Consider the following 27413-nt stretch of genomic DNA (forward strand, 5'->3'; position numbering starts at 1 on the left):
GTACCTAGACACAGCATTGAAGAGAATTAAGATTATTTTGACGGAGTTTCTTGTTCTTTCTTTCTTTTTTTTTTTCGTACACATATAGCTTATGTTGCAAGGCAGATACTTATGTATTGTATCTTTCTATCTTGTGATGTGTATTGTGTGCCTTACAAAATTAAATAAATAAATATAAAACGGCAATATAGTATTATGTTAGCTGACTCCAATGTTAAATGTTTTGAAGTCGTCGTGGCCTAAAGGATAAGACGTCCGGTGCATTCGTATGTAGCGATGCACCTGTGTTCGAATCCCGCATGCGGGTACCAATTTTTCTAATGAAATACGTACTTAACAATTGTTCACGATTGACTTCCACGGTGAAGGAATAACATCGTGTAATAAAAATCAAACCCGCAAAATTATAACTTGCGTAATTACTGGTAAGACGTCTTGTGAGACCGCGCGGATAGCTACCACCGCCCTGCCTATTTTTACCGTGAAGCAGTAATGCGTTTCGGTTTAAAGGGTGGGGCAGCCATTTTATTGTAAATACGGAGACTTTCAAATTCATGTTACAAGGCGGGTGGCAGCATCTACGTTGTTGATGTCTATGGGCTCAGGTAACCACTTAACACCTGGTGGGCCGTGAGCTCGTTCGTCCATTTAAACAATAAATAAAAAAGTTCATATCAGGTGGGCCACCAACTAATATATAAGTTGACAAAGAAATACAATAATACATAACTGAATTCGTATAAAATTTATTAAATAAACAAAAAACAATACCTTAATAATATGACTTAACTTATTAACATACTTTTACCCAGAGTAACTTAAAAATATCGCAGGTACCATCACTCACTGTGTGGTAGCTAGTAGGAGCCGCCGTAAGGAACAATAGATCATAATTACTACTACAGAGAACTAATCAATCGAGCGTTCAATTGTATGAATATTAGGCGGAGTTGCCTGGGGCGCACACTGAGCTTGCACAGACTGACTCCATTAGCCTGTCTATTTCTGTAAGGAAGCTATCACACGCATCAAATTTCAAGGTTAAATTACAGCTATTATTTGAATGACAATGATGTGATTGACAAATTAAAGAGCGGACGGTTAGCATGCCATGGACATGTGATGCGTAGAGAGGAGATGCATGTGATTAGAAGGTGTACGGAAATGGTAGTGCAAGGTAGAGGGGGAAGAGGTCGATCGATGAAAACATGGATGAAATGTGTGAATGACGATATGAGAGAGAGAGAGAGGAGTGAGTGTTGAGATGACGGCTGATAGAAGAGTATGGAATAGAAAAATTCGCTGTGCCAACCCTCATCTAGTGGGATAACGCGGAGAAAAAGAAGAACAAGAAGATTTGAATGACAATGCAATGTGAAGGTCATTACTATCTGGAGATGTTAGATGATCTCCATATATATTGCTTTTCGTTTAACGAACTATTTAAGTTAGGAAATATGAGTTTTTGAGAAGAAACGAGTAAAATACTGTTGTCTACACGCATGGGCTACCACCAATACCGAATCCTATTCCATGTGCATACTCGCTGCACCTCAAGTATACTTTCAAAGATCGCACCAATCTTAAAACAAGAGTAGTGATCTCAAAACCGTTCCCTGTATTCCCCACTTGCAGGAACACTACATGTAGGGTCAGATTCTTCCGGCCGTACGTCTAAGTTTTCTGCTTCTGTGATGTCGTCTGGTAGAGAAACCTTACTCGTGTCGGGTAGTAGGAATGCTAGTAAAGCTGGTCCCAAAGATACTATTCCAAAAATGATGCTCGAGAGACCACTCATGTATTTTTCCTGGAAATAATGTTTTTATTTGAGATAAGAGACATTTAAGTTTTGTTTGTGGTAATATAAGAATATGATAATATAAGAATTGCAAATATAAAGCTCCAAACAACAACATTCTGACCGCCTGACTGTCAAACCAAAACACTTGCTCAGTAGCAGTTCTTCTCTTTGTCTGGTGTCCAAATTATGATATAGATATTCTGGACCAGACGGAAGGATACAATTGAGATTCTGATTGTAAAACTCTGGGAGGGTTAACATTTAAGATGCAAAGCATGCATAATATGGACTCCGGTCATTGTATCATCGTGATTTCGGCCCCGACCTACCTTAACAATAGGGGATTTGCTTATACCCAGACTCATAAATTTTCGTTAGAGCGCAACTTTCATCCAGGGTCTGGGGAAATGGAGTTTAACGGGTCTAAGCCTAATTTCGCAGTTCACCTTTTGTAGCGAGCACCATAAATTATTATTAACATGAGTAACGGTTCTGTCACCCTTTTACAAAAGCATGCGATGGTTTCTCGGTATATGTGGACAGGGTCTAGCCGTGGGGGTGGACAATACTCGTGTGCGTAGTGCCCTAATATCTAACATACTTTAGATATTGAAGCTTATTAATTTAAGCCAAAATATTACTCTTTGTTCGTTTCATCTTAAGCACGAGCTAGTAGTGGCAACACTTGATACGAACACACGAGGTACTTTGTTCGTCAACCCACACATTATTTAATATTACCTAAATGTTTCCAAATTCTATCTCATAGATTACTAACTCCATTCGTACTCCAAATTAACTTAGTGAATAAGCCAAACATTACCAGTAATGGTGCTTGTGGTGCTAAAATAGATCCAATCCTGCCGATGGTGTTGGCGACATTAGTGAGAGAGTTTCTTGACTTAGTAGGGAATACTTCCATAGCTACCACGGTCATGCTGAACATTCCGTAACTACTACACATCCTACCCGCTAAGTACAGCAATGTTGAGACCCAGTAGAAGGCTGGAATAAATACAAGTGAATTGAGAAACGAAAAGAGTCGTTGTTGTCGAGAGCTACGATTCTCTGTAGACGTTGGGCCAGTTGAAACATTATAGTAACAATAATAAAAGTTTATGTTTGTTATTTTTATTGCTAATTAGATTGTACTCATCTATCCACTAATGTAAAGATTTCCTTCTTTGAGAACGGTTAGCTGGTAGATAACTCAATTGTTGAGATAAGCTCGCCATTTTTTTATATCTTATCCCAATTACTGTATTTTATTAACAGTGTGTACAAATAAAGAATAAAGAAGAAGAAGAAAGAAAAGTGAATCAGAACTACCAAACTAAATTACTTAGTGGCACTGGAAAACTAGTGTGTTATTTGTAAGTATTAGGCTTTTTTCCGGTACCTAATCGTCGTTAACCTAAGAGGCTATTCCAACTATGCGCTGATTGGTAGTAAGCTCATGGGCTCAGCCTGAGAGCATTGCTAATAATGGCCCCAGCAAGAGCAGTGCTTCACTAAATCTACCACTGGATCGAAATCGCGACCCACTGAGAAGATCCGGCGAGAAATTCAGTCGGCTGTGTCTATGGCCTAAGCCAGTTGGGGGCGTATCTATATAAACTTTAATATTCTCTGTAAATAAAGTTTTATCTACATCAAATATAATAAACTGAAATATATAACAACAAGTAAATATAATTTAAAACAATAAAAACACTCAAATTCTTATCTCGTTGCACTGACTGCCCTGACCAAACAATGGTTATGGTCTGCATGTTATGTATGATATGCAGAATAAGTAAACTTACATTTTGGGACGAACGCTGAAGCAACGAAGAAGACCGCGCACAAACAGTACGCGACGCAAATAGGTATTTTCCTTCCGAACTTCGTGAAGGTGTACGCAGTGAGCAGTCTTGTTGGGATTGACACCAGATGGAGAGCGGAGAAGTTCAAGTACTTGTTGCCGAGTACACTGGTCGAGGTGATGATAGTGCCATTGTAGACGTAGGTGCAACAGATGAACGACACCGAAATGATAGCCACCCTAATGATGATCTTCTTTGAACTGAGAAGAGAAAGGAGATGGAGTCTCTCTTGTTCAACTGGTGGCTCTGTCTGAAAGAAATATACGTGTTAAAAAGGAGAGATATGGTTATTCTCTTTCTTTAATAGATATTATTGGAGGTAGGGCATCTTGTGAGCTCACATGGATAGGTACCACCGCCCTGCCTATTTCTGCCATTTAGATTTGAGGTCGGAGCAGCCATTGTACTGTAAAAATGAGGACTTATTATAGTATAACCGCAAATCTTGAGACATGAGACGTGGTTAATGTTTATGGGCTCCGGCGACCATTTGACACCAGGTGGGCTATGAGCTCGTTCGTCCTCCCAGGTATACAATAAAAAATTAAAAAGTTTCAAGAAACATGTTGATGGTAACAGCTTACCTGACTAGTTTTGTTCCTCTCTGTTATTTTAGTCATCATGTCTGTAGCTTTACTGGAGAGTGTTATGTTATTAAACTTGGCCACTTTGTGCAGGACTCTGACGGCCTCGTCCTTCCTGTTGTGGACCAGTAACCATCTCACGCCTTCGTCGATCAGGAATATATAAAAAACTACCACGAGTAAGGGAGCGTATATAGCCCACATGAGATGTCTCCAGTAAGGCACCATCCAGGCTATCAACCCGAAAAACGCGCTTCCTAGACTGCACAGGACATCTGACATTGATGAAAAGATGACTCGGCGTTTCTGGCTTACCATTTCTAGAGCTGTAACAATAATAGAAACATTACACAAGTACTGGTGGTAGGACGTCTTGTGAGTCCGCACGGGTAGATACCACGACCCTTTTTTTTTTTTTTTTTTTTTTTTTTTTTTTTTTCGGGTAGAGGGCCGAACCTCCTACGAGGTCCCCGCGCAAAAGGGGCGCGCGGGGTATGTGAGACTCAACGATCTGCATGGTGTTGTGAGCAGACCGCGGGCCCAAGGATTTTAGGACCCACCCACTAAACGACTCCCCTGCACTCTTACACCCGACGTCCGATCCCCTCCGAGGTCAGAACCCGGATGAGGTAGGGGGGCTACCGCGGTCAACACTACAACCAGACGGCGCGGCTCACCCCAAGGACGCCCAGCCGACGGAGCCTTCGAGGCGAATCGAAGGCTCTGAAACGTCGGCCGTCTCGGTACGGCAGCCCGTCGGGCCGCCCAGACGGTGCCGCTGGTGTCCCGGAATACCCCGCTGGACCAAAACCAGCCTGCCGGGTCGGGACGCGATACACCGTCGACCGGTAGATACCACGACCCTGCCTATTCTCTACCGTCAAAACAATAATGCGTTTCGGTCTGAAGGTTGGGACAGCCGTTGTACTGTAAAAACGGAGACCTTAGAACTTATGTCTCAAGGTAGGTGGCGGCATGTACGTTACAGGCGTCTATGGGCTCAGGTAACCACTTAACACCAGGTGGGCCGTGAGCCCGTCCACCAACTTAAGCAATAAAAAAAACATTAATTTCTTGTCGTAATACTGCTGCCATAAATTGATAGAGTTTTAAGCCTGTGTTAATATTACGGTTGGAGTGATGTTTTCAATTTGTTATCTTGGAATTTGATAACGAACAAGAAAATGTTATTATATTTCGATTCAGAGTCATGTAGGTCATGTAGGTCGCAGACGCAAGCAATTATTGCAGGATACTCATTAAGCACCCGCGGCGTGACCGGCAATGTTCTCTATCCCTCTAGATAAACTGCCTCTCAGCCTGCCTGCAGTTTGCAGTTCTAGCAAACATTTATATCAGATCAGCACGGACGTATCATACACCCTAGACTTAGACGCAACCATCGCCGCGTCACTCGTGTCATTAGGCGCTGACGTTTTCGCGTCTCTTAGGATAATATTAAAAACTTACACAAAACCATCGAAGCATTTCCGTAGCCAAAAGCCGTCTCAAAGAACTCGAGGACGAGCAGCATCCAGTATTTAACTGAGAACGATTTGACCAGCCCGACCACACCGACCACCAGTGGGGTGCCAACGATTATCACCTTCCTGCCATATCTAGAAAATAAAGATATTTCTCTGTGATAGGGTATCTTTTTATTCCTACCTAACTTGATGGTCTTGAGAGACCATATCAGCGTCACCAGGCTAGTAGGTGAGCTCACGGGACTCAAACCTGATGTTGTTCCTAACACGAACCCTAGCAAGAGTCGTGCTTCGGAGAATCTACAACCGGATCGGAAACGCGACCCACTGAGAAGATCTGGCGAGAAACTCAGTGGGCTGTGTCTGAGGGTTAATTTACTCGCCGAGCCCTTCGTCGCAAGCGACGGGTTCGACGAGAACGATGACCGGTGCTTGGAGTACCCAAAAGCACCGTTTGTGGATCGGAAGGATCCGAAATTATGTGATTTGGGCGACGTTGACTGTTTACCATTCGTTCCGCAGGAACGGGAATATAGGGGATCCGTACCAATTATTCGTAGTCGAAAATAATATTATAATTATGGTGTGTTGTAAGATCTTCTAGAGTTTAATGTCTAACGAACAGACTACTGTCCGGCTGGGTCGCAGTATTCGTATTTCTGTATCAGTTGGCTACAAGTACAATTCAATAGAACATAACATTCACAACACACAAATACAATAGACAAGCATATGTATTGACAAGACATATTTTTCGTAAACACCTCGCGAGGATCAGATGTTAAGGTGTTTTTTTTCACATAAAAATATTTAAAAATATTTTGAAGGATTTTCGCGAATGTCAGATATTTCACTAACCTGTCGGATATGATCCCGGATATTATAAACGAGAAGACTAATCCCAGGTTATGGACTGTTCCGATCATCGTCCTCTTCCAAGGTTCGCAGCCGAGGTCAAACTGTAAATTTCAATACAAGTTTTACTCATTCAAATATACTGTAGGCAAAGAGTAAAAATAAATGTTAATTAGCTTTTAAATATTGAAGCCTTTCTTTCTTGGTGGTAAAACCAATAAAGTACTTGACTGGGCTGGTTCCATCCTAAGAGCCGGAAAGACTAACATTACCGGTAGTAGAAGCCGTGGGCTCACTGGGGGTAAGAGCAAACCCTTATCCCGTAGGGGAATTATACCTTCACAGGGATCAGATGCTTGATTTTAGGCAATTCGCTTTCTACATTTTCAATCTACACCCCCAGATGGGGGTAGTAATTGGTGATTTTATATGGCCGTATTTACTTCCTTATTCGCCTCTATCCGTCTACCATGAAACAATCATAATAATATCAGTTCGGATGGAAGAACAGTCGTTATTCCCAAGCATTTCAAACTACACCAGCGTGTCTCTGAGTGAAAATAAATAAAAAGGAAAATTACTTATTTTCTACAAAGAGGCAGTATCCTCCACGATGTTATGGCTGTGGTTTGTGACAGCGGACTCGTCAAAACTTACACCAATGAAATCCAACATCTACGCATCTCTATCGTGACGACACCAAAAATGTAAACAGCGAATGTCAAATTAAAAACAAAATGTATCATCAAGAGATTGCGATGAGCGCATGACATGACAGTTTCTGTCACGTTTCAATCAGCTCGTCCACATTTACCTGTAATACATGATAATTATCCTCCATGAGTGCGCCATCAGAGCCACTCTGAGCATTGTAGCGAGGCCGGCTATTAGAATAACTACCGCTATTTTAAAATGTCTGTTTACTTGTCGACTCCAACGCAAAATTATAGCCATTTTTTTATTGCTTTCATGCACAGACGAGCATACTGCCACAGACCCACCTCCTTGTGGGTGATCACCCTCTTTCGTGGATGTCAATGTCGATGCCAGGGACATAGTTAAGCAGCGAAGGCAGCGCCCTAGGGTTAAACTCAACTCTCGTCTTGGGCGATCGTTGTACTATAGAATTGAGACTCAGAACTCATGTCTCAAGGTGGGTGGTGCCATATACGTTGTTGATATCTATGGGCTCCAATACTTGACACCAGGCGGACAGTGAGGTCGTTCAAGCATTAAAAAATTGAAAAAAATGTCAATCCAATGCCGGATAGTACTTAAATGTACGATGCTAAAATAAAAATGGTGTCTTGAAAGATAAACTACAAAAGACATGACGTTCGAAGTGCCTCCGTAGAGACCCAGAGGATCCAATACTGTCTCTAAAGTTATACGCGACAGAGTACCAGACAGAGACCAATACAAAATGTTTGTAACTTATAACGTTATGACAATTGTCACCTCAATTATTAAACCAACTAGCAACTCAATTTTATTTTGATAGTGTTCTGATAGTGTACTATCAAAATAAAATTAGAATAATTGAATAATAATGATTGTACATATCGAATCTCACATAAATATCTAAATAATGCACGGCTGTATTCTTAATTAAATTTTAATGAGTAAGAACCTACGTCAGGTGTTTCGTACAAATGTAAAAGGCAATTAGAAAGTACATCAACTGGCATCTAATGAAATCTGTAGCACGCGAGTGCGCGGGCCGGCACCGCTCTGTGTGCATCTGATCCGCGCATCCTTAAAAGCCTTAAAAGTAAAAACAGTTATTCTACATGTTTTGGACGTACATTTGAGTATATCCATTTTGAAAATAATGAAAAACAAAAATTTATGATCCAAATTTTTTTGTTTTTGCGCAGGCGAGTGATTCAGTGTATTTTTTTTATGATTGAATGATTACTTGTGACCTAGAGGCCTTTCCAGTTTCACCAGGACAGGTGAGCGAGTAAAGGCTCAGCCAGAAGGGGTGGGATTTGATAACAGCTGCCCGAGCGCCTCCAAAAGAGACTTAACAACTTGAGAGCAGTTGCTTCGCGGATGAATCTTCTACCGGATCGGAATCGCGACCTGCTGAGAAGATTCAGCGAGAAACTCAGCGAGCTGATGCATGGGTTCCAGTGTATTTACAGCCCGTGCTATTTGAATATCATCCCCGTCTTCAGCTTTGTAAAGTTGTCAACTCTACAGCTACGCATCTCTAAGAATAATGAAGGGACGTGCTAGATTTCGTATTAAGCCGTACAAGTTTAACACTAAAAGCTAAGCGAACACCACTGTTCAATCTTCATATCAGAAGGTGTTGGTGTAGTCAAAAACGCGTAATAGAATATTATACATATAGGCATGTATGACCAGTTTAGTATCCTATTGTTATTGGAAGCATCTAATTTGTCACTTAAAACAAAACAAGAACAATATTTAATCATCAGCTGTCACTTAGCAATGATCCAACGTACAATATTATACCCATAATTGTGATCGAGTGGATGTAACAACTAGGAAAGTATTATATGTCTACGTTATCTTAGCGTTTAGGCAGTGGGAGCACGCGTCTTTTAGTTGCGCGCGGCTGCCGCCCAGTGACTGGACTACTTTTGTTGCTTACAGGTTCATAAGGGACGTCTGCACGTCACTACAGTAGATTCGGGAGAGGTCATGCCCGGCAGCTAACTAACTAATTGTTTACACGTTGAATGCTACAATGCAGAACGGTTGCGGGTCTGTTATCTAAATCTAAATTAAGTAACCTAAACAGGTAAATTTGCTCCAATGGGTGGGAAAGCTAAGAGATCGTCTAGTGATCCCTCCCTTTAACATCAACCATTGCATTTAAGGGAGACTCTTGGGACTTTCAGAGTCGAGCGATGTCCAACTTCTAAGTGACTTCGAGGAAGCCAAATCAGCATCGAGAACGATAGAAATCATGGAAGCCGAAGCAAACCAGTACGATTCCATTAAAAAAATCATCTTTTTTGAGGTCAGCTAGTCAGAGCTAAGGAAAACAAGAGCGTTTGTTTACAAACCTCAGCAACAATGCTATTGTAATCCTCGTACACTAGTTTATCGCAGCCCAATGTTCTGTTCGCGTCGAAGTACTCAGGGCTGCAGGTGTACGGCGGGTCCGCTTTGTTAGGTAACGACTGCACGTTCTGTCCTGTTCTATTGAACCGATCTTCTAGCAGAGGCGCCATTCTGTAGCAGGTATCGGTTGTGTTCGGCAAAGCGAATGCTGTCCACGTAGCGTTGAAACTTGGAGTTGGTGTATCGCATTCTGGTATTGCGCATCTGTTGATGTAAAGTGTATCTTTAGTACCGGAATGGTGGAGCCAAGGTAGAGCTGACATTTAAATCACAACGTAAATATCGCCACCTACCTGAGGCATGAGGTGGCAGGCTCAATAGTATTGTGTAACGGTTGTCCCACCCTTCAAATCAGAATGCGTATGTGCTTCACGGCAGAAAAGGCAGAATTGAAGGACCTTCCCGTACGAACTCACAATATACCCTACCACTAGTAAAAGCCGATTGTCGATGGCAGTACACTGATACAATGCTCGGAGGACGGCGCTCCCCATTCCCCGTTGAATCCCTTAGTCGCTTTGTACGATAGCCAGCCAACAGCTTATAAACTGGATTAATTCATGACGCTTTTTAAGCATCGGGTATATCTGTTATCATAAATAAAATAGCACTTTCGCTGTTTCTTGTTTTTACCTATGGACGAATCTACAAATATTTTGTTAGTTAATGGACAAGTGAGTCACACCAGCAACCTTTACCGCGGCTGAATTACAAATTTAAGGCGAGTAAAACCGCGGGGTGCAAGTAGTAGTAAGAACAAGACAAAAATGATTTGTTGCGTCGCAGGCTGTGCAGTGCGCGTGAGTGCGCGTGTCGTCCAATGTAATCATGACACGCTACGGCGACTTAACGAATCCATAACACAGAAATGTTTCTGTGTTATGGCTCCCTCTAGGCTATCAGCATAGGTAGGAAAAAAAAACCGTTAGCGAAATTAGATGGAGCAAGCTGAAAGACTGGCGGGCAAAAATGAAATAAAAATGCTTTTATTGTAAGCATCGGATATAATTTCACATGAGTTTAATAAAAAGTTATTATTTTGTCTTTGCAAACAGATATTACAATATTTATTTATATGTATGTATATTGTTTTCTTTTAATAAAAGGAAAACTTTATGATCAATTAGGTTGTAAAGACTAAATTACGGGCAAAACCTTTTTATAGTAATCATTTAAGGTAAATAATTATTACCAGTAATTGAATATGCATTTTTCCTTAGTCGCTATAAATTATAAATTGCAAATTCGTAAGGAAATTCATTTATCAAGCAGGTAGGGGCCACGCCCACTATATTTTTATTAGGTTATTTAGATTCGAAACGGAAAAACATAGGACGGGCGCGCTCTACTGAACAGATATACCCGCCATTTTGTATAACAAATTATATTAGGAAGTTTAGCCTTAAGCTAATGTTGTTTTCTAAATCTCAATTTTTTTTTCTAAAATAAATAACCTACTAACCTGAACTTCACTTCATCAGCGGTGAATACATAATTGAAATTACACATCGCCAGGAAGGAATCTCTGAATGATAGCAGTAGTAAGAATAGCAACTGGTACTTCCCGAAGCTGCCGAGCTCACTAAGGATGCCGTCTAGATTGAAAGAGTCCGACAATTGAGACTCCACCATCTGCGAACAAAATGATGTGTCAGGAACACTTTCTCTCATGCGAACATTGTGTTTGTCACGCCCATTCCTGGTAAATTTAAAACAACAAAAAATAGAAATAGTAAATAATACAATCTACCACCTTATCTAACCTCAAGATAAGGTGCTTCGCGAATGAATCTACTATCGGATCGGAATCGTGACCCGTTGAGAAGATCCGGTGAGCTCAGCGGGCTTGATTATCGGATCCCGGAGTCCACATAGGTTCCGCAGTAGATGCCACCCCCAACCCTAAGCTATAAGGCCGAAGTCTCTATTGCATTGTACCAGAAATTAAATCAAATCGCAACTTGGATCAAATTGTCGACCTGTTACTCACTCAAGTTTTTTTTGTACATATTTACAATAGTAAATAGGTATTGTATGAGCTAGTGTATGATATTCATTTTGAACCTACTTTGTAAGTGGTTGTCGTCCCGTTTCACCTTAATGTGCAGTCACTGTTCACCATCATACCTGCAGTCAAAGTAGAGTTTCATTATTACCAATTTTATAAGTAAATCTAGTTCAGTAGCTTGATCCTCTCTATTTCAGGGTGTCACGGTAGGCTACCACCAACCACTGTGTAACATGGTGTATTACCACCAAAAATATTTGAATCAAAGCAACAGCACCGGCATGTAATCATGTAATATGTATAACAATAGAAATACGAGCGGGAAACTAAATTTTAAAAATTAATCACTATTGAAGTGCACGTTTTTACATTTTACATTTCTTTTAATTTATTAGCAAAAACAACAACATTTTTGCTAAGTTTGATATATACATATAGCAACAATAGCATTGGATTCAATAAATTTGCACAATTTATAAGAGCTAGTAGCGTTTCCATTTTTGTCTTTTACTTTTGTTATCATTAATTGAACACGAAAAATATTAACTGTTTTGTTACAAAATTATTATAATTTTTTGTGATTATTTGAATCCATTTCACTGAATTCACCCTCAGAGACATGAGAACTGTGCTCCTGCTCTTGATCTTGGTGAAATGTGATGTAGCGGGACATAAGAATAGCACATCCTCTCTCGAGACATGACTTTATTTAAATGTTACTAGATAATGACCGAGCTTTGCTCGTTTTTTTTTGTAAATTGTGTTTTTAAGAAATTATATTTAAATATGAATTACATATTGATATTATATTATTTGTTGTTTTTTTTTTCAAATAAAAAAGTTTATGTTTAAGTTGATCATCGATAAAGTTCATTAATGAAAACACAAATAAAACAACATTTTCTGAAAATAAATCGTTGCCAGATCGATTTATCGCCCCCGAAATCCCCTGTATACTAAATTTATGAAAATCGTTGGAGCCGTTTCCGAAATTCAGATTATATATTATGCAAGAATTAATTTACTGCATTTTGTCTGTAATCACTTGAGGAAGCAAAAATTACCAATATTTTTATATTCCGTATATAAATTAAGAGTGATAGGTAAGCGACAAGAACAAAAGCCGTATTTAAATATGTTTTTGGTAAAACTATTTTGCACACGTGCTACTAACCAAATCTCAACGTTTTGCAAAGTAAGTTGTACGAAAATTCAATTACGAATTAATTATGATTTGAACAATAAAATCTAGAAATAGCTATGATAATGTGAAAATGTGCGAAACTGACACGTGCATTAAATGACAGAAAACACTCCGTGTTCCAAACATAACAAGAACCGTTCATTTTAATGCGGTACTAGTGGTCCCGCAGTAGTCAAAATTCGACTATAATTAATTAGAATTGTAAGTTTGTACACTATTATGATTGTATTTATACTTCTATAATCACAAATTTCGCCAAGACTACACTATAAAAATATTAACAAAGACAAACAATATTTAATCTATTCTCAATTTAACAACAGACGTCAAGAACAAAAGTTTGACAATAAATAGTATGCATACGTGTGTGCGTCAAATACATGGTATGTAGTGTGTGTAATGTTTTATTTATTGATTTAATGTATCTTTTATGCATTATTTAAAAAAAATATTAGCATTGTGCACTTCTTCTCTATATTCTCTATAAGTGTGAGAAATTTCATATTCCTCCGTCCGCGCAATTTTCGTAAAAAGGAATACAAAGTTTTTGCTTCACGTATTAATATATAGATAAAGTGAGATACATTCTCATTGTACTGTTTAAAGGTATGTCTATAAATTATAAAATCAGTATGAAACCGGGCTCAAATTGCGAGACGTTTGTATGTACAATACTTATATACGTTCAGATATATGAATAAATTTCAACATATTCATCACACAAACATTTGCCCAATTTGGGAATTGAATCCGCGCTCTTCGACTTAATAGTCAGAGGCGCTAACTACCACGCCACCGAGTCAGCCAAATCAAATCATCGCTAAATACCCATAAGTGAACAAAATAAACCACCGAGAGCCAACAATCATCGCGATACAAACAATACAAAGAGCGCGTGTAATGAGATCAGCCACTCATTTGTTTTGGTTCAAGAGAAATTAAATGCGCCGTTAATTTCTCAAGGCTCTTTACTGCATCGTGGGAATTATTCGTTCTCCCTCTGGAGACTGCGACTTCATGACTGTAAGGGGGCGTATTATTGAAATCTGATTCTTAGCGTAGTAAGTTAAACATATTTTAAGTATAAAACAATACATACCGGTAGGCAGCGGCTTGGTTCTGCCCCTGGCATTGCTGAAGTCCATGGGCGACGGTAACCACTCACCATCAGGTGGGCCGTATGCTCGTCTGCCTACAAGAGCAATAAAAAAAAACATACATACGTGTTTGCACTTAGATTAATAGCACTGAGTTTACAGAACGAAATTCTGTTTCGAATTCAATTATTAAAATATTCAGTATTTAATTAAAATGAAGCTGACGTTGTTTAGCTTTGTTGAACAGAGCTAATAGAAACGAATGCTGGATGTATCAGAGCAACACGAGTGCTCAATGTCCACTTGTACACAGCGCGCTGGTCGCGTGTGGTCGCTCTACAAGTGCAGTCGGTCACTAACTCTATTTTACATCGTTTCCCTGTACTTATTACGGTTTTATTATGATAAAGTTTGGATCTGGTCTTTACGATGCGTCAAGTTGGTAATACATAGTACATACACTTCAAGAATACAATATGAGTCAGTGGGTTTGCTGTAGCATTGCACTCTATTTATGACTCGTACCTACTGGTACAGCTGATATCGTGCACTTCGGTTCGGAGCTCTTTTATTCTACTTTAACGTTACAATTCGTTTTTTTTTTTTTTTCGTTATTGCTTCGGTTTGTGGACGAGCTCACAGCCCACCTGGTGTTAAGTGGTTACTGGAGCCCATAGACATCCACAACGTAAATGCGCCACCCACCTTGAGATATGGTCTCAGTATAGTTACAACGGCTACCCCACCCTTCAAACCGAAACGCATTACTGCTTCACGGCAGAAATAGGCAGGGTGGTGGTACCTACCCGTGCGGACTCACAAGAGGTCCTACCACCAGTAAAAATTAGCTATGTTGGTTACATTTTCATGACCAAGCCACTGAACTGGCGGTGGTGGTGGCGGTGGTGGTGGTGATGGTGGTGGTGGTGGTGGTGGTGGTAGTAATAGTAGTAGTAGTAGTAGTTGTGTACATTTAATGTGTAATGAAAAAACTATGTACATTGTAAAAAAAATATGAGATAATTGTATTTATGCGTACAAACAAATGTAACTTGATCAATTCAATAGTGATTTCCATTTACCTCTTTCTCTATATCCATACAAAATATCGATCAAACAAAAATAAAATTAAAATTTACTTTTGAAAAATGAAACCATTCCAACAGTATTCTCTTATGACGTTGTCACGTTCAACTATCGTCAGTAAACCGACTTTAAGGACAACCGATTTTTTTGCTTGGAGGAGATAGAGATTTTGCTGCGCGACCGAACTGAAAAAAACGTGATAGTAAAACCGCAAGGAAAAGTCCGTGGAATAAAACAGTTAAATGAGACATGCGCAGGCGCGACAGTCGTATACACAAGCGAGTAGTGTATAATACCTTTCTCTTTCTCCTTCTTTCTTTTCGTTCTCTCATCCCTTCTCTCTCTATTTTGTAATTATTTCTATTTCTATGTAATTTTATGTTGTCAAACAAAAATAAAGGGACATATTTTGTTATTTTAATTGATAGTTTGAATTACATTTTTTTTCTTTTTACGTAATTAAATATTTCCTAAAATACTGAATTTCCTAAATACTTTCCTGCACTTAAATAAAAACTAATCAGCAAAATTTAAGAGAAAAATCAAGAAAAACGACATAAAATTGAGCACGTTTTTTTGGCAAAATGTGTCGATTCTACATAAGCCGAAGGAACTTCGTTCCTACCTATTGTCCCACGACACCACATCTTTTATTTTAAATACCAGGTCCCTAGTACTACTGTAATAGTGGGACTATAGATATAGGTGTTTGAGTGTAGTCCGGTCAAGTGGAGTGTTTTCCGTTCCCATAGCTCCGATGGTAGCTCGGAGCCGCTGAATACAAAATGTTTGTTTGCTTACTTAAGATGTCCGGTGTAGACGTATGTATACTGCGCGTCGGTCAAGAGACCGATGCAGATTCCCTAACAAATATTATGTGATTAACATGAGCTCTCTAAGGGCTTAATGAAAAGACAAGTGCTGCGGAGTGACAGTAAGCCGTCAAGTAACGTGATCTCTGCTAGTGGAGTAGAGTAGTAGACACTGCACTCTGTATACCGAGTCAGCAGCTGGAGTAGGAGTAACCACTGATGTTTTGAGGAACTATTAAAACTGCTGTGAAGCAATCGTGCATTCCGCGCTGGGGTACAGTCAGCCTTATTGCTTTAAGAGTGATATGACGCGTCGTGTGGTCACCATCGTCCTGTCTACTCCTGTCTAGGAGCATTCATCTGTTCCAAACTGGATGACGAGGCATTCTTGTGCAAAACAGCTACGAATCCGACCCCGTGCCTCAATGCGGATAACAGTATTGACTATGTTATGTTTACGTACTCCGGTGCCGACATAATACCAGGTGAGCTTTAAACTCGTTTGTACAAATAAATTAACTAGTAAAAGTGTGACCTTCAGGTTGCTATGACTCTTTAATATGTTACACACGCACATGTCTGTGACGGAGAGGGAATACCTACTTTAGATTTAATGACAGATGTATCACTCGTGAGTCGCTTCAAGGAAAATTAGGAACGCAGCGTCGATGATACCCCAGTGGTCATATTCCATTGACGTCACAAAGTCACTCGTGTAGAGACGTGGGGTTAAATGTTTAGTGCACTAGTGTTGGATTGCAGGGGCTAACTCTCTCGCGGTCCACCTCGTGTTCTGCACTGACTGGCGCCCGCTGACGTTACCAGGTACGAGTAATGGCCGCCGCTGGCTGCCGGCATCAGCTCGAAGCCTCAATTTACTGGTCGTAGGACCTCTTGTGAGTCCACACGGGTAAGTACCACCGCCCTGCCTATTTCTGCCGTGAAGCAGTAATGCGTTTCGGTTTGAAGGGTTGGGCAGCCGTTGTAACTATACTTGAGACCTTAGAACTTAAATCTCAAGGTGGGTGGCGCCTTTACGTCGTAGATGTCTATGGGCTCCAGTAACCACTTAACACCAGGTGGGCTGTAAGCTCGTCCACCCATCTAAACAATAAATAAAAAATAAAAATAAAGTATTAAACCAGAACGCAAGATTCTTTGATACAAGAAAAAGGTAGGTGGTTCTAAAGTGTGACTCGTTAAATAATTTGGTATTATTGTATTGCGTCCGGTGCTGGCTGACTGACGTCTTGTGAGTTGTGGTTGAACAGAATGTGATGGCAAAGTATTATAATAATAAATAAGACATTTATTTCACATTTTATCGTAATCATTAACTAATTTAACGATTAAGCGTATCTGATGTCTAATTAAAAATAAATTATATGAAATATTGTTATTCTTTTGAAACAGAAATAAGGAAATTTTAAGTGGATCTTTTTATTTAATATTATTAGTACATTGTTCACCAAGGGAGAACAGTAGGACATTTCCCTCCGCGTGTAAAATGGCAAACACGCGGAATGAGATGTCCTACTTTTTTCCCGCGGTGCACATGCTATTTTTTCTCCTACCAGGCCGAAAGTTCGTGGAGTACCGAGCCGGGGTGGCTGGGGATAGGGGGGCGGAGCCCCCCCATTCTCATAAAAAACAATTTAACTGTTTTTTTAAATTTAAATAAACTACTACTAATTGAATAAGAATTATCTGATGAACTCATCTTTGTTTAATACTTCACTATTAAATTTTATTGCCTTTTGTTCATTTCACTTTTACATTAAACACAATATTGCAAATTACCCGAGCACAACAATGGCGGAGAATTTTAGGTGCGTGAGAGCAGACGTAGACACTAACGCGCATGCGCACTTGTCAGTACCTAGGGAGGAAAAGTTACACTTTCTTCCCTGTACAGCGGGAGGAAAAGTTCACTTTCTTCCCTGTACAGCGGGAGGAAAACCGAACTTTCAGCGTAGGTAGGAGAAAAAAAGACTTTCTTGGGGGGGACACCGACTTCAATCGTTTAGGATAAAATATTAATATAGGAGAGTTGAATTTCAGCTAGAAATTTCGTGGTTGTAAATACATATTTTTATGTGTGGGTCTGTGGCCGGCCTGTCTGTTGTTTCTGCAGTATAACCATTGGAGCACATACATAGGTACGTGAGGAATGTTGATCTTCACGACGACCTAAAGCTAGAATCTTAAAGAAGCGCCAGAACGCTACTTTGTTACAGCAGCTCGATACGATAACTCTCTTATCGTGTCCGCCGCTAATTACATATCCGACCCAGGTGACGAGGCAAAGCAAAGCTGTCGCCCACAACATGTCTTGTCGGATCCCCTGATCCACTTTCGGTGTTTTTAGGCTCTTCAAGCACCGGTCAGCGTCCGAGCGGTCACAACCCGATGTGTCTCGCCGGATCTTCTTGCTTGCCTCTTACTTGCTGCTAATTCCATTACATTTATTTAATGTCTATATTTTGTCGTATACAAATGAACAATTCCAAAAAATGTATGAATATGTAAATGATATCTACATGAGGGTGTATTGTCCCATTCACGAGTTTCTTGCCATTAAATCTCTGCTAGAGATAAAATAATCATTCGTACATAAAAAAAGGAAAATCATTTTGTCAGACCGTAGGTAATACTGTTGTTACGGTAGGCAGCTCCTTGGCTCTGGCCCTGGCATTGCTGATGTCCATGAGCAACGGTCACCACTCACCATCAGGTGGTCCGTATGCTCGTCTGCCTACACGGGCAATAAAATTTAAAAAAACCCTATTTTTTGTAACTATGATATGCAATTTTCAATGCTATATCAACAGCGGTAAGTGGGTGTAAAAATCACACGAAAACTTCATCTTAAGTGTGACACCAAGTGTCGGCGTACCCGCGGAGCATTACGCCGACTACACTCTACACCCCGCGACAGGCCAATGAGTGAGTGAACTGTTGATAAACGAGAACAATCATTAGTTCATTCATCTCGTATTTTAGAGATAGCCCACAAAGTAGGTAGCAGTTTATTTAAACTATTATTTCCTTGCTATAGGTATACATTTTATTAATAATGTTATGATTGAGATAAATTGGAAAGTACTAAGTGAACTACTAAATACTATGTATAATAGTAAGTAGAAGAATTTATTATTTGTTATACAGATTTATCGGAACAGATGGAAAATAATTTGACCAAAGATTATCCATAAACGAAATTTAATATTTTGTTACCTTCAATTAGACATTGAAACTTCAAACAGGAGTTCAAATGACAGTTCGGATGACACATAAAGCATCGGAAGTGTCAAATTCGATTGTGTTCTCGTTTAAAATGATTTCTTTTAAAAAGAGTCAGCAGAGTCCGTCCGCACGTTACACAGAAAAGGTTTTCGGCCTTTTCCGCTTATTTACCGGCGTGTGTATGTGTGTGTACGAAGACACGCACACATCTGCAACTGAAAATTTACGGAACCGGCGAAAATATGATAATTCTAATTTTTTCGGCCTCATCATTTGAGTTAAATTTTGAAAATGTTTATTTTATTATTTTATTATTTAGTGTCGTGGTAGTTACACGTGGCTTGGATCGCTCGATGGTGAGACGGCTCGTCCTTCGTGACACAGACAGACCGCTGCCTGCTGGGGGGAATCTCTTCAAGTGTCTTTTAGGCTGGAAATGCTTTGTGGATGAACGCAGCAGCTCCAAGCATTAGGAATTCATTTCGATCGCGTATGATGTAGGGGTAAAATAATAATGGACTAGTTCAGCCCTAGTTACTAGTTAAGCAGTTGAGCGAATTTTTATATTATTTCTAAAATATCGTGTCTATTATTACATTGACAGTGGAGTATAATATATTGATCCGAGAACAAAATATACTTCCATTGTAAGTCAGTTCATTGTATGTATTTACCATAATTGGTTCTCCGGAACTAATCGTTATTAGCGACAAAATCGCTCATTTCACTGACTTGTTTTTTTAGACGGAGGAAGTCAAGTATATACTGATCCTAAATATATAGAGAGATGACCGTTCTTCGTTTGTCTTGTTGAATTAGGAAACTGTGTGCAAAAACATTAGCGTATCCTTATTATATTGACAGCTCTAAATGTTTCTAAATACGTACCAATTTATTTGCAGAATTTTTGGTCCGAGAACCGTTAAAACTGGAGTCCATTCGAAGTATGCGCGATTTGAAAACATTCAAAATAACCAAGACACTCGAACAACTTTTGTCATGGCTGCCACTCGAAAAGTACAAAAATAATTACCAATAAATCTTTTACTAATAAATTTGTACAAAACACTTAGTGTATGTGATAAATATTGAAATTAAAACGCGACTCGCATTCTTGACGTTGTGAACGTGTGAAGAGCGCGGCGCGTCAGAATCGTGCGCTCTCCGAAACACAATGTGCTGTGTGAAATGTGCACATGTCAACATTAAACAACGCCGGTCTCCGATCACACGGATGCAGGCTGCATCTGATCTCATGACGCGATCGAGACCGTGTCGACTGGCTTCGACCGACTCTCACACCGGAACACTTGACATCCAGTACACAAGATAGAATGAGGGTAGTTGTACAGGGAGTGAAGCTGTACAGACACCACAATCCTGTCTACTCCTACTGTACCTGATGTAATGCGATCCGATATCAAAGAAACTAATGTTACTGCTAGTGTATAATTGAGTTACACCTCATATCGCTAGGCAGGTGGCAGCTGTCATATTGTGATAACTAGAGGTTAAGGTAACCACTTAATATCAATCGTACCAGGGCCACAAATTCGGTACCCAGCTATAGATTATAAGTAAATACAACAGTCCAGACTCGAGATATAGCTTCTTTATTTATTTTTATTGCCCTTATAGGTAGACCAGCATACGGCCTACCTGATGGTGAGTGGTTACCGTTGCCCATGGACGTCAGCAATGGCAAGGGCAAAGCCAAGCCGCTGCCTAATGCTGTTTCTTGTAACGAAAACGAATCACAACGTGACTTGAGAGGCTATACCAGCGTAACCCTAACGGGTAGGTGAGCTCTTGGGGCTCTAACCTGAGGGTGTTGGTAATACTAGCCCTAGCGAGAGCAGAATCTACCACTGGATCGAAAACGCAACCCACTAATAAGATCCGGCGAGTAACTCAGTGGGCTGTGTATGTCGGTTAATTTTCTCGCCAAGCCCTTCGTCGCAAGCGACGGATTCGACGGGAACGGTGACCGGTGCTTGAGGTGCCTAAAAAAACTGTTAGTGGATCGGGAGGATCCGAAATGACATGTTAAGGGCGACGCGACTGTTTACCATTCGGTCCGCAGGATCGGGTATGTAATTTCCAGCGGCCAGGGTTTTCGTGTCGTGCTGCCTTCTCAAAGTGGCGCACTGATGCCGACTTTAGATAGTCAAGCTCCAGGTCATCATGGAGATCCACGTTTCTCTGAACCACGGTGCTCCATCGGTTATCCTGCAAACAGCGTATTAAACTCCGCCACCCAATATCAAGACTGGAAATACGCGCTACCGACTCCAGAGTTGTTTATAATACGCCCTGCCAGCTTGAAACTAACAATACGCCTTAACCATAAAAACCCGAAGTTCAACAGGTTGTCACAATCAGAATATCTAAAAATTTGTAAGCACATTCTAAGGTTTTGGTTTCAAAATACAATAGGACAGCTTAGCATTCTAGCAGGGAGAAATTTCTAGAATCAGAGCCATAAGTCCAGATATCTTTGGTCAAATCAATAAAAACAGTATGTTTAATAATTACTGACACATTATACAGTTTACAATAAAAATACTATTTATCTCTGAGCCCTATATTGGAGGCTTCTTCCATAGTGTCCGGAAGCTTAGTGCCGTTTGTTTCCGGAGTCAGGAACATCAGGAAGCCAGACAGAAATGCCATTGACGCGAACAATATGAACGGCAAATTGTCAAATGTCGCAGCTCCCTGAAACAGGTAAGTCAAATCGGATATTAGGGAGGTTGTTTGACACAGATATCATTTGACAGGCATCGCTTTGATGGACCGAAAAGAAACCTAGATAGACCTCGCGGTCTGTCCACATCAAAAGTCTACAAATATTGTTTACTGCTTGGATTATTTATATTTATTTATATTATATTATTATATGAGTCGCATTTCTCATGTCGGAGGGTCGTTACCATCCCCTCTCATTATTCTCCTCTTGATGATGTTTCGTCATCTTCCTCTGTTCTCGGCGTTGTGTATGGCATAATAGACTATGGCATCCAGAGTGGTGCAGATTGGACCATCGCGTTGAATTGCGGCCACGAGATCTTTTGCCTGCAATCTTGCCAGTTACCATCAAGTTTTCAAAATTGCCACTGCTCTTTCTGGCATTGTGACCGAAGAACTCAAATACACTCCGCAGGTGGTAAAGAGCCTCATTTGGATATTAAGCTGTCTTAATATGGATGCGTTAGTCCGCTATAATAATACAGTGCAACTCATCACACACAACATTTCTTATAGCTGTCAATCGTCAGTCATTGGGAACATAGCGCATATGACGACTCATAGAAAAACTAAATCCATACCACAACCTCGCGAGGCATTCTGGTTGAGGCAGGAGTGAGATAGCCTACTGAGACCACTCGGTACATCACAGTTCCGTTCCTTTTTTTTTCGCTTAGTCAGATGAACGAGTTCGCGGCCAGTCTCGCGTTAAATGTTTAGCGAAGCCCGCGACCGGCAACGTACATGCTGCCATCATCCTGCTTTAGACAAGAGCAAAATCACAGGTCTGTAGTACAACGACTGCTCCAAAAAAAAAAATCCTCTCAAGAAAAAAGAAATAGCCTCTCAAGGCTATCAGCATAGGCAGGAAAAAAACCTTTACGCCGTGTCTTTTTTTTTAAAGTTTTGTTGTGGACGGACGGCACTATTTTTAAATAAGGCACATGAATATACACTCACAATAGCAGGAGTGAGAGGTGCAATGATAGATCCGATCCTGCCCACCATGGAGGAGAAGGCGAACAGATTATGTCTGTACTTGGTAGGGTATAGCTCGGCGGTGTACATGTAGATAGCCGTCACTACTGTGGATATGCTGATCTTCCCAACCAGGTACACGGCGAGTGAAACCGCATACAAGTCTAGAAAAAAAACATGATCATACATTCTTCTATCACCGGTGTAATACAAAATCCAACCGAAATGTTTACGATTGACTTATAGTGATAACAGCACTATGATTGTATTCAGATATTTTAATAATCTAATCAACACTTAAACCTAGCATATTTTAGTATAATTTACAAGTAATTATCGCTGCTCTCATAAATTAAACTACTTTAAATAATAGTGGTAAATGAGAAATAAAGTATAGATAAATTCCTTATTAAATAATAGGTGTCTCCTATGAAGTTGCCATTTTACAATACTGGCCTTTTAAAATGTAATTTATTTATGGCTGGCAATCAATTTTGATTTGAAATATTTTTCATTTTTTAGGTTAAATTTCTTGCGTAGATCGGCAAAGATAAGGTAAATTGATGCAAGTCATTTAAAAAATCACTTGATCACAAGATTTTGGAGGGGTTAGGAGTTCAATTTTATATTACTGAAAAAAACTTACCATCTGGCATAAATATGTATGCGACTTGACAAAGTCCACACAACCAGTATGCACCGATCAACACCGGTCTCCTTCCGATCCTGCTCATCAGAAGGACTGCCAACCAGAAACCTGGAATTCCCGCTGCAGCTACCGCAGCATAATTCAAATAAGCATTCCCCGACATGTTCACTGCATTTATGGACAATCCGTGGTATATTAAGGTGCTAGTGATCCACCAGATCGGGGAGACGAGGCATCTGATTAATATCCGTCTGTTTTGAAACACTAAAACTATTAGCCATGGTTCTTTTATTTTGTCTTTCTTCTCAATATCTATTCTTCGCTTTTGTTCTTCCGCGGTCCTGCGTAGAGCCTCCAAAGACTGTCTTGATAGCTGTTTCCCGTTGACTTTAGCTACATTTTGAAGCAACTTTTCGGCTTCATCATAATTGTTTTTGCTCATATACCAGCGTATTGATTCAGAAATAACCCAAAGGTATCCAATGGTGATAAGTTGAGGTATATACATGGCTAATGTAAGGGGTCTCCAGTACGGGACAGCCCAGGCAACAAGAGCCAATATCACTTGACCCACGGCGAAAAATGTGGTTAGTATTGCGCCAGCTACAGTACGGTATTTTGGACCAACTAACTCCAAAACTGAAAGCAGATGATATCTTGTGATAACTATTACATAGGAACAGACTACCGTTTTTTTGTTTTTATTAGTGGAAAGGCTATTCCAATTTGCTTCTGAAAATACTCAATGTCTGCCAATTAATATCGACTAGACTATTTTCTTCTTTTTCTTCACTTTATCTCACTAGATGGGATCGGCACAACTAATTTTCCCTTCCATTCTCTTCTATCAGCCGTCAGCTCAACACTCACTGCTCTCTCTCTTATATCGGTATTCACACACTCATCCATGTCTTCTTCGGTCGACCTCTTCCCCCTTTCTCTCACTCTCTCTGTCTCTCTCTATCGACTAGACTATTAACGACTACATTTCTTTTTACATAAAAGTAATTAATCCTCTAAAATGTTCGGCTTACCTAAAATATACGTGCAGGAAAATACTGCACCTCCTAATGCAGATTCAACAAAAACTGAAACTATGTATCCGCTATAGGTATTGGCCCAATATCTGGTGACTCCGATCCAGCCACTGTTGAAGGCATTGAAGGTGAGGGCGAACCGTCGCCCCCAGTGATCAGAGATGCCCCCAGTGATCAGAGATGTACCCAGTGATGGGTAGCGCCACCAACGACCCAAAGGTTCTGACAAAACCTATGAGTGTCCGTCGCCATTCGTCGCATCCTAAATCAAACTGGAAATTAAAAGTCCTAAACAATTTAAAATATCATGTTAACTCGATCTTTTTCTTCAGTAACAATACGGAGTTTCTATGTTTGCCGCTTAAGTATAATGAAGATTGACCCGTGCAAGCTGGTCACCTACCATATTGCAACAACTACAACTGTAACCGGTGGCTTAAAAATATACTGTTGTACCTAACTGCTGATAACTCTGTCAATTTTTTCCCGTAACTTCTATGCATTATTAATTGATTTACGGAAAACATTTTAAAACTTTATATTTATACTATTAAAATAACTTCTATGTCAAATCTATATCAGATGTCCAGGCACTTGAACAAACAGATAACTATGATAAATTTAGAAAAGTTTCGTTTAATTTTTTTCTTACCATTTGTCTACGAAATCCTACTAAAGTGTATTAAATTCTATAAAGTACTTACGTCATAAACAACAGTTTGGGCATGTTCATAGACATAAGCTTCACATTGGACCACACGATGCACGTCAAATAAATCAGCTGGACAGGTGGATCTATCGGTAAGGATGGTCGAGGCATTTGCAAAGCGCTGGCAGTTATCGAATGACGTGAGACTGGTTCCAGGAATTGCATTGAGAATCCAATCAGGAGCGTACACCGCTGTCGATGGTTCCTCACACTCCGGGATAAGACACCTAGAGGTTTGATGTCACTTATATAAAACCATAAAGTAAGTCACTTTTTTCTAAAATACTACAAGGTAAATAAGAAAAGAAATGCATGATCATCGCGCACCAGCGTCCAGCGTCCACAGAACCACACCAGAAGTTACACCCGTTTGAGTTTTATTATATGTTAAATGGTTCCGGAATCCATAGCCATCAGAATGTGAATACCTCCGTCCATTTCTATTTTTATTTGTCACACATTCACTATCACAGTTTCACTCAAACTTCACTATGTCACATTAAAATAAGAAACAGTAATTGTTTTATCTCACCTGCTGTTGATTCTGGCAGCCGTGAACACGAATTCCCCGTAAACAGCACAAAATATGACAGCGACCAACGTCAGGGCCAGCGTTCGAAGCTGAAATTTCCCGAACTGTCCTATTTCCTCTACTAAAATCGTATCCAAATCCACCTTCGCGTCTCGACAGTCATTTTCCTTTCGATCAAGAGTTTCCGAAGACATGACCACTATCTTGTTCTGTGGCTACGTGAATAATAATACCCCCAATAAGTTTATCGCAGAACGCCTTTTTTCTGATAAGTTTTATTGTGACAGTTTTTTATCGATATTATTCAAATATTAGTGGATCTTATAGTGGCTTCTATCAGCTCCAATGAGCGACTCGAATAGCGCCAGCAGCTCTAGTTTAAACTAGAAACTTTATATTGTGTTCTTCCAAAAAAGATCTCCCAAAGAAATGGCTGAGACGGGTGAAGGTGATCTCGACCAACTTATTGTTACGCCGGTAAGAGTAACGCCATCTATCGCTGAGTAGCCGAACGATTATCGAAGGATTTAGTAGCATCTAGAATGCTCCAGAAGTACAACACCATCTATTGTCAGATAGCGGAAACACACAATACTCGACTTGTGTGGAATATTGTCGACGATTTTAGGGATTTCGTTTCGACTATAAAAGCGTTGCAGAGATGGCACGTGGTCAGTTCAAGCTACACACCATCCCGCAGTGCATCACCCCTGCCTCAATAGGTAGGGAGATCCAGTCCGAGCAGAGGGGTTTCCCCAAGGCCCGCTCCGCGCCCCCGCAAGGGGACGCGACGACCCCACGACACGCGGTCAGTCAGTAATCGGAACTACTCGAAGCGAAACAGCGAATTGATCACCCGAAGCGAAGCGAATTGAGAATTTTAAAGTGTTCTGTGTGTGTTCTAAGTGATAAATGGTGTTTCCCGAGCGCTATGACATGTCCTTCTTCAAACGAGGCTTGTGGAGAGTATTAAGCGGTAGGCAGCGGCTTGACTCTGCCCCTGGCATTGCTGAAGTCCATGGGCGACGGTAACCACTCACCATCAGGTGGGCCGTATGCCCGTCTGCCTACAAAGGCAATAAAAAAAAAATTAAAAAAAAAAAATACAGTTTCAACTTGTAATCGGTAGAATTTTATTTATCCCGAACCCTAGCGCGTAACAATTTGGTGTCAGAAGTGAGATAAATAATTCCAGTTTTACCAAAGGACACGGCGGAAGGTATTCGCACCAGAGATCAGTGGCAGCAGGAACTGGACAGAAGGCGGTTTGAAGGTTCCGTAACGCCGACCGAGGAACAGCAGGGCGAAACAGCAGCAATGGATTCAACCGCGGGTACATCGGGTGTTTCTCCGGCAGTAGTAGCTCCTGACCTTGCGGCCATAATGGTGCTTTTGCAAGAACAGGCTCGTCGCCAAGAGGAGCAGGCCCATTGCCAGGAGGAGCAGGCTCGACGACAGGAGGTACAGATGCTCTTAATAAAAGATTTAAAAGAGACATTCGGTAAAGACTTGACGGAGATAAAAGAGCAGGTCCGACGAGACCCGGATTGCCAAAACTGAGGTTCAGGTAGCTGATGTGAGGAAGATTCTGGAAGACCTGAAAACAGGAACAGTAA

General features: G+C 40.4%; 2 protein-coding genes and 1 long non-coding RNA gene across 5 annotated transcripts; 1 reads left to right on the top strand and 2 right to left on the bottom strand.

Moving 5' to 3' along the window:
• Positions 1-730: 730 nt before the first annotated feature.
• LOC101742835 (organic cation transporter protein) lies at positions 731-21492 on the bottom strand. 3 transcript variants are annotated; one of them, XM_012691471.4, is made up of 10 exons: positions 20033-21492; positions 11760-11818; positions 11154-11323; positions 9634-9895; positions 6596-6696; positions 5721-5869; positions 4251-4576; positions 3607-3916; positions 2625-2806; positions 731-1807 (listed from the first exon to the last, which is right to left on the bottom strand). In XM_012691471.4, exons 3-10 carry the CDS (start codon positions 11321-11323, stop codon positions 1604-1606), a joined length of 1704 nt encoding a protein of 567 aa, XP_012546925.1. In that variant the 5' UTR covers positions 11760-11818; positions 20033-21492; the 3' UTR covers positions 731-1603. The 3 variants fall into 3 exon arrangements, with proteins under 3 accessions (XP_012546925.1, XP_021204536.1, XP_062531123.1); XM_021348861.3 differs by lacking the exon at positions 20033-21492 and adding an exon at positions 14127-14370; XM_062675139.1 differs by lacking the exon at positions 20033-21492 and adding an exon at positions 12874-12994.
• LOC134201054 (uncharacterized) lies at positions 19258-20212 on the top strand. Its single transcript, XR_009976209.1, has 2 exons — positions 19258-19421; positions 20047-20212. It is a non-coding gene; the product is annotated as an uncharacterized LOC134201054 (long non-coding RNA).
• A 146-nt stretch (positions 21493-21638) lies between the features above and the next one.
• On the bottom strand, positions 21639-27295 carry LOC101742978 (organic cation transporter protein). The gene is given in 8 exon segments (XM_021348863.3): positions 21639-21862; positions 22853-23034; positions 23517-24158; positions 24554-24719; positions 24721-24828; positions 25261-25492; positions 25798-26012; positions 26999-27295. Coding segments are annotated over 8 exon segments (1995 nt in total). The 3' UTR covers positions 21639-21709.
• Positions 27296-27413: the final 118 nt, after the last annotated feature.

Source organism: Bombyx mori, chromosome 23 (genome assembly GCF_030269925.1).
Source record: "Bombyx mori chromosome 23, ASM3026992v2".
Taxonomy (NCBI): Eukaryota; Metazoa; Arthropoda; class Insecta; order Lepidoptera; family Bombycidae; genus Bombyx; species Bombyx mori.

Excerpts from the sequence above, each read along its gene's own strand:
- LOC101742835 (XM_012691471.4), bottom strand. The coding sequence starts at position 11,323 with ATGGTGGAGTCTCAATTGTCGGACTCTTTCAATCTAGACGGCATCCTT. Across the intron at positions 5,870-6,595 it reads TCCGGGATCATATCCGACAG|ATATGGCAGGAAGGTGATAA; the intron begins GTTAGTGAAATA and ends TTTATTTTCTAG. Across the intron at positions 1,808-2,624 it reads CACCACAAGCACCATTACTG|GAAAAATACATGAGTGGTCT; the intron begins GTAATGTTTGGC and ends CATTATTTCCAG.